The sequence below is a fragment of the Cucumis melo genome, chromosome 8, assembly GCF_025177605.1.
Source record: "Cucumis melo cultivar AY chromosome 8, USDA_Cmelo_AY_1.0, whole genome shotgun sequence".
NCBI lineage: Eukaryota > Viridiplantae > Streptophyta > Magnoliopsida > Cucurbitales > Cucurbitaceae > Cucumis > Cucumis melo.
The window spans coordinates 23,534,182-23,541,758 of record NC_066864.1 but is presented as its reverse complement, the minus strand read 5'-3'; the positions used below and the strand labels follow the sequence as shown (position 1 = coordinate 23,541,758).

The 7,577-nt window shown below is 37.6% G+C and overlaps 1 protein-coding gene across 1 annotated transcript; it reads left to right on the top strand.

Annotated features, from left to right (window-relative positions):
• Positions 1–808: 808 nt before the first annotated feature.
• LOC103486029 (uncharacterized) lies at positions 809–7,038 on the top strand. The gene is made up of 4 exons (XM_008443828.3): positions 809–1,108; positions 1,274–3,563; positions 3,671–4,767; positions 5,176–7,038. Exons 2-4 carry the CDS (start codon positions 1,319–1,321, stop codon positions 6,691–6,693), a joined length of 4,860 nt encoding a protein of 1,619 aa, XP_008442050.2. The 5' UTR covers positions 809–1,108; positions 1,274–1,318; the 3' UTR covers positions 6,694–7,038.
• The last annotated feature ends 539 nt before the right edge of the window (positions 7,039–7,577 follow it).

The following is a 7,577-nucleotide window of genomic DNA, read 5'->3' as shown; positions in this document are numbered from 1 at the left end:
ACAACTTCAATACGTAATTCATATACTTCTATTAATGTAAATATTACCAACTTAAGCATAAACTCAACTAGTTTAAGTATAAATTTTTGAACAATAATTCAGATGTTTGAATTTTTTTTAGCTTACATAATGGGAAGGAAAAGAGAGAGAAAAAAAAGGTAAAGTAAGTTTTAAAAATTGAAATAGAAGTATAAAAAAAATGGTGTTTAGTATTTTTAAGTACAACGTTGAATGATGGATCAAACCCTCGTTCTAAAAAAAGGAATACATGTTAATTGTCAAGTTCAAACTCAAAATAAGAAGCTACAGGACAATTAACATTTGGTTACACTTTCGATATGTGACTTGATTTGGTTTGGACAAAGTTTGAAATGTCGACATAGATAAAAATATTGAGTTCTCAATTTTATCTAAAGCAATGAAAGTAACAATAAACTGTTAATGTCGGTGACGATATTGATAGATATTTTTTAGGTCAAGATATGTGTATTCTTTCTCTTATAATTAAATAGACATTTTGTTGCTAATCTTTTTATGCTTTGTTGTCTTTATATGATATATAATGAAAATATAAATTTATGCATAAATTGATATCAAACCAATATAAACGTTCTTTAATACGAAATAAGAGAATCGAATCTTCAACCTTGAAGCACCGAAACTCATATTGACAAGTCCATAAAAATATTAAAATATCGACAAAAATTAATTTAATAGTATGAGTTGGGTTAATACAATAAATAATAGATAGAAGAAAAGGAAAATAATGAATATACAAATAATATAATTTCCGTCTCTCCCCTTTTCTCTAATCTAATGGGGAGTTGGCTTTGCTGACAATTCCCATCAAAAGAAAAAGCGGCAAAAGCCGAGGGGCCGTAGCCACAGCACATTTCACATAGCACACACGATTCATTCCAATTTCTTTTCCATTCCCTCAATTCTTCCTTCCCATCTCTGTTTTCTTCTCTTTGTTCTTCATAATCCCATCTCCTTCATCTCTCTCTCCATTTAGTCTCTTTTCTCCCTTCATTTCTAATTACCCATCTCCCAAAATCCGGTCTGGCAGCGATCAAGTATGGTTTCTTTCTTCGGTTCCTCGTTTCAGGTATTGCGTTGATCTTAATTTTTCTTTTGATTCCAGAATCGGGGTTTGCTTTGTTGTCATACTGCTTTTTTAGCTTGATTTTGTGTTTATGTTTTTCTACTTTTTGAAGTATTGGTGTTTCTTTGTTGACCTTGTTAATTTTGTGCTTTTCGTTTAATCTGGCAGATATAATTGATTGGGTTAGAAGCATGCGGGAAGAGGGAGACAGATATGGGATTGACAATGGAAATGGGGTTTCGTGTTAGGAAATTTGTAGTCGTATCTATCAGAACTTGCTACAGATCAGTTCGTAACTATCCATTTCTTTTCGGGTTGCTGTGTTTTTTGATTCTTCTGTATAGATCGTGTCCGTTTTTGTTTTCCCTTTTGGTATCTGCTTCCCCTGTTTTGATTTGTACGGCTGTTTTGCTTGGAACCCTTCTGAGTTATGGGCAGCCTAATATACCTGAAATTGAAACGGAGAAGGTTTCACGTGATGTAGCTTCTTTGAGATCTGGGATTTTGGACAATGCTACTGTTGTTGCTAAGGAGGATGATAGTTTTACTGTAGAGAGATTTGAAGGTAATGAAGTAGAAAATTCTTATGTGGAAAGGGGTTCTGAAGAAGAGAGGAAGACAAGCAAGCATGATGAACATGCTGGTTTTGTTGACTTTGTTCCGGTGATCCATGAACGCAATCGTGAAATTCAGTTTGAGAAGGGTCATGTTGAGGATGAGAAGGGTGGTGTTGAGAAGTTTGAGAAGGGCGGAGTTGAGAAGGCAGCAGCAGAGAAGGAACTCCATAATTCAGAGTTGGAGGAAAGGAGAGAAATTTATGAAAGGGATTTGGATGTTAGAAGTTTGGCAACAGATGATGAAAATGCTATGGAGAACCAGCTTTTGGCTGCCCAAAGCATGAGAAATGAGATTCTTGAAGTAGTAGATCGTAACATATCGATAGAACCTGTTCATAAAGGTGATCATCTAAGCTTATCTCTCAATGATAAAGATGATCATGATGAAAATGGTTATGATTCTTCAGGTTCTGAGTCTGATAGAGCAGAAAGCTCTTCGCCTGATGCCTCAATGGCTGATATCATACCTTTGCTGGATGAGTTGCACCCTCTCTTGGACTCAGAAACTCCACTACCTGCCCATAGGTCGAATGAAGAGTCAGATGCTTCTTCAGAACAATCTCATAAAAGTGATGGTGAATGTGTGATGTCAGATGATGAGGCTGAAAATCAAGGAGAAGAAGGTGGTGTTGTTGAACATGATGAGGATGAGGATGAGGATGATGATGAGGGGATGCAGGAAGAGAAAGAGGATGAGAGCAAATCTGCTATCAAGTGGACTGAGGATGATCAAAAGAATCTCATGGATTTGGGGAGTTTAGAGCTAGAGAGGAATCAGCGTTTGGAAAATCTCATTGCAAGGAGAAGAGCAAGGAACAACTTGAGAATGTTGGCTGGGAAGAATTTGATAGACTTGGATGGTTTTGAACTTCCTGCAAACGTACCACCCATATCTACAGCCAGACGTAACCCATTTGATCTCCCTTATGATTCTTACAGTAATATGGGATTACCACCAATTCCTGGGTCTGCTCCATCCATTTTGTTGCCTAGACGTAATCCATTTGATCTCCCATATGATCCAAATGAAGAAAAACCAGATCTCAAGAGTGACGACTTTGAACAAGAATTTTTGGCACCTCAACAGAAAGATATGTTCCGAAGACATGAAAGTTTCAGTGTGGGCCCCTCCAACTTTGCAGTTCCCAAGCAAGAGCAGCAGAATATTAGATGGAAACCATATTTCATGCCTGAAAAAATAGCTGCCGAAGGAACAAGCTACTCACCACTGGAGAGACAATTTAGTGAAGTCAGTGAATCAAAAATGAGTTCTGTTTCCGATACCGAATCAATGAGTTCTATTGCAGATCAGGATGACAAGAAGCCTGATGAATCACAGTCTTTTTTGGAAACAACAGCGGTTTCTTATCTTGACCCCACAGCCAGGGGTATTGAGCATGGAAATGGGCCATGGGAGGATATAGGCTCTGAAGATTATGTACAAGAAAACAGAGATGTGCATCATGAAGTGATTGAGATAACTTTGGGATCTACCGAGAGTCATTTTGAGAGCATATCTGGATCCTCTGTCATCAGAGGTGCAGATACCCCATTGGAGATTAACGCCAGTGAAATTCACTCCAAAAGTGTATTAGTTGAAACGGACTTCAGCAGCAATTCCAGCTTGTCTTCATTGTCAGAAGAAGAAAATGAAACGGCATTTGAGGTCAAAACAGATGAGGTGAAACCAAGTAGCGATCATACAGAGGAATCTAGCATCGACACTACGAACATATCAGTGCCAGCCCTTGAAGAAGATGGAGACTTCAAGCTTGCCAGTGAAGTGTTGGATGACAATCAACATAGGGAGCCTGTTTACGACTCAAGCCCTTCAGCAGAAGGTAAGCTCTCATTTTCACCTGTTTCTTCTGATATGTATACAGAAATAACCAATATATGGGCCCTTCTCTTTTTTTCTTTTTTGTTGACACTATTGACCTCTTTTCAGGTAAGGAATCTGATGTTCATTCTGAAATAGAGCAGGACATCACTTCCAGTTTGAAAGATATGGATGATGTCTCCTCAGAGTTACATATAGTCGATAAAAATGAAAAAGAGTCGAGGGAAGTTGCTGAAGTTATTGTTCCTGAGGTTACAAAGATCGAATCCCCCAAACACGACACCAATTATGATGCTCAAAACTTATCTGTGGCCCCTGAATTTTCATTTGAGGATGTTTCAATAAATTCTGGTCTGTCCTTCTCAGACAATGCGCTGATGGAGAAAGGAATAGTTGATAGTGTGAAGGAAGATAAAGATCGGCTGACAAGTCATGTGGACGATATTGTTGATGGAGTTCACAAAATTGAAGATGAGAATCTAGATTCCCCACCTTCATGTGATAAGAGATCTTCTTGGGGTCTGACTTTTACCGAACCAGAGGACAAACTGTCTTCAGCTGTAAACCATGTTTCAGCAGATATTGGGTCACCTTCAAATGCTAAACATGTAGAAATGCATGAAACAGTAAATAACGAAGAAAATCCTCAGCTTGAACAAACAAAAATCGGTAGATCAAGTTCATTGGATAGCAGTTCTGTGCGGGAAGTGATTTTGCAAACTGATGTAGTTTGTCATACTGATCAACCTACTACTTCTATATTAAATCTTGGTTCAGAAATCCCTGCTCAGGACACCAATGACCTGGTTGGAATGAATGATTCTGGGGCTATTTCTCATGACCATTTGACTACTACCAATGCAGCCATTCCTGAATCACAGGAACAAAAGTGTCCAGTGGTGGAGGAGCAAGTCGAATTGATTTCTTTGAGTTCGACATTTCCTCCTAAATTTGAGCAAGTTGAGGAGCGGTCAATGAACGAGAAAGAAGTTGTTAGGTCCCAACAAAATATTGTTGAGCCCTCAAGTGTCAAATCACACACAAAGAGTGAAGACCTGCAAAATCTGGATATAAAAATTTCTTCTTCGGGTTCTAGTACTTCTGCTGTGACTCCTGAAGTTATTTCATCTGTTACTGAATTAGGGCAGTCGTGGTCAGACAAGCGAATGGTTGAACCTGTTCTTAGTAACCGTGACAATGCTCAGGTAAGTGCTGCTAGATTAGTGATCTTTTGCTTACTTTTTATGTTGATCTCTTGCTATGACATCAAGGATCTTAAAATTCTTGCTATTACATCAATGATCTTGAAAAGATCCATACTAAGAGTTACTCTTGAATCATAATGTTGCTTCCATCATGGATTAGATATTGGTTAAACTCGATAAATAATTATTATATTTGCCATGGCTTGTGTATAATCTTATCTGCATGGTCTAATTTTCATGAGATCGAGCATACCACTGCAACTTTCGGCTTTAGCTGATCTGAGTACGATAATTATTGTACCATCATACCATGTTATTTAATGAATTGTTTGTGGCTTTATGAGAGTGATATAATCATATTTTGAATTTAGTGAATTAAAATGACGATATCAAGCTGATATTTTGCAGGAACCAGGTGATTTTTCGACAGATTTTGCTGCTGAAGTAATCTCTGAAAATACATCACCAAATGTTCATCAAGACATTTCGGCTGCTCAATCTTCTGTAGAACCTGATTCCCCCTCATCTTCTTCGGATCATGACTTCAGTTCACCAAATACTGGAAGGTATCCAAAAGATGGCATTGTGGATGGAATTGTATTTCAGGATCGCGAGGAGGTTTCGAAGCATTTGGACTTTCTGGCAGAAGCATATGGATCTCGTTTTTCAGAACAGATGATTAGGGAAGAGGTAGATGAAATAGCAGATATCGATGAAGGTTTGTTATTGGAATTGGAGGAAGTTGGGGATTTCAGCGTCAAAGAAGTTGGGGAACCAGTTCTTGAGAAAAAGGTACTCCCAGAGGAAGCTCAAGAAGAGAGATTTGAATTGGGTTCTAATTCCAATTCGACAGAAGCTAAATCAGATATACCAATTCTTGAAGCAAGAACACTGGATGATATCAACTTGGCCTTTAGGCAACTCCAAGAAGGAGTAGATGTGGAGGATGTCATTCTTCCCAGTGCGATTGAAAGCGAAGTTAATGAAGACGCCAAACCTGAAACAAGTTCAGATATGGAGGTTGTGGAAGCGAGATCCCTGGGAGATATTCATGATGCAGTGTTGCAAGCATTGGAAAGGAATATTGATGAACTAGGATCTAGTTCTGACAGCTCAGAAACCAAATCGGATATACCAATGCTTGAAGCAAAATCACTTGATGATATCAACTTTGCTTTTAGGCAACTCCACGAAGGAGTTGACGTGGAGGATGTCATTCTTCCCAGTATGGTTAATAACCAAGTTACTGGAAAAGCCAAGCCTGAAACAAGTTCGGATTTGGAATTCGTTGAAGCAAGATCTTTGGGAGATATACATGTTGCTTTGATGCAACTCTCCGAGAAAAACATAGGTGAATCAGGTTCTAGTTCCAATCCCACTGAAATTAAATCAGATATACCAATTCTTGAAGCAAGATCACTTGATGATATCAACTTAGCTTTTAGGCAACTCCATGAAGGAGTAGATGTGGAGGATGTCATCCTTCCCAGTGCGATCAAAAGCCAGGTTGAAGAAGAAGCCAAAACTGAAACAAATTCAGATATGGAAGTCGTTGAAGCAAGATCACTGGGAGATATTCATGTTGCCTTGATGCAATCCCCAGAGAAAAACTTGAATGAACATCCAGAAAGTTCTATGTCAAATGTTCCATCAGAGGGATTAGAACCAGCTGGAGTGGATTCTATCATTGAGATTGCCTCATCTAATGCGACCAATGCCGATAAACCAGCTGCAGATACAGTTGATGAATCTGTAGATCCAAATGTTTCTGCTTCCAAAACCGATGCCGATAAATTAGCAGCTGATACAGTTGATGAAAAATCTGTAGATCCAAACGTTTCTGCTTCCAAAACCAAAGACAAGAAGGAAAAGTCTGGAAAATCTTCTGGATCCAGCTCCAGCTCAAGCTCTAGTGATTCTGATTGAGATTGGAAAGTCTAAGAGGTAAAAGTAGTAGAATCATGTGGAGTTTCCTTTTGGGGTTTCCTCTTCAGTCTTCATTTCAAGATTTTCTTTTTCCAAAAATTTTCTTTTTGGGTTTGGTTTTCCAGTTTGGTTACCTTATTCTTTGTTTACAGTGCAATCTTTTGAAAAATGAGTTGTGGCTTGATTTCTTGTAATTGTGCAAGTTTCCAGGATCCCCATCCACCCCTTAAGAGTTTGAAGTTTGAGGGAGAAAAGGTGGTTTTTTTTTCTACTGTTTTTTTTTTGTTTAAACCTGTATGTAAAAGTTTTGTTGTATTATTTGATGAATTGGCAATTATTGCTTCAGATTTCGAAGATCCTATTTGAATTTGATGTTTATTGAGTTTGCAGGTAAATTCCAGAGATATCATCACATGTTGGTCAGTGGATTATTGATAGTAATACAGTAGAGTCATTTTAAAATAGGCCTAAGTTCATACTATAGGTCACCTACATCCCATTCTTATTCCATTAGTCATATTTTGAGTTTCTAAGTTCTCAGACAAAAGTATTTCTCTTCAAAAAGACCCATAAAAATTAACATGGGAATTTTGGTTCATTTCTTTCAAACTGTAACATTCTTATATGAAATTCAAGAATGAAATCTTATTGAAATTGTTTATATCTGGTTCATCCTTCGGAACCATCGCATTCAGATCTAATGAAATAAGATGAATTGAGACGGTATTTTGTAAATACATCATTATTTCAAATATATTAATTATTTCTTTATTTTCAGATCGGTTAAAAGGGGCAAAAGAAACATCTTGTTCTTCAATAATTTTTTTATCTTTAGTCGACCTCTCCATAGGATTTGGAGCCATATGAAGTTTTAATAGATCCAT

What these genes read in the sequence shown, in the direction of transcription:
- LOC103486029 (XM_008443828.3), top strand. Translation starts at nt 1,319, where the DNA reads ATGGGATTGACAATGGAAATGGGGTTTCGTGTTAGGAAATTTGTAGTC. An exon ending in CTCAAGCCCTTCAGCAGAAG is followed by an intron (nt 3,564 to 3,670) that starts GTAAGCTCTCAT and finishes ACCTCTTTTCAG; the next exon opens with GTAAGGAATCTGATGTTCAT. An exon ending in GTAACCGTGACAATGCTCAG is followed by an intron (nt 4,768 to 5,175) that starts GTAAGTGCTGCT and finishes GATATTTTGCAG; the next exon opens with GAACCAGGTGATTTTTCGAC.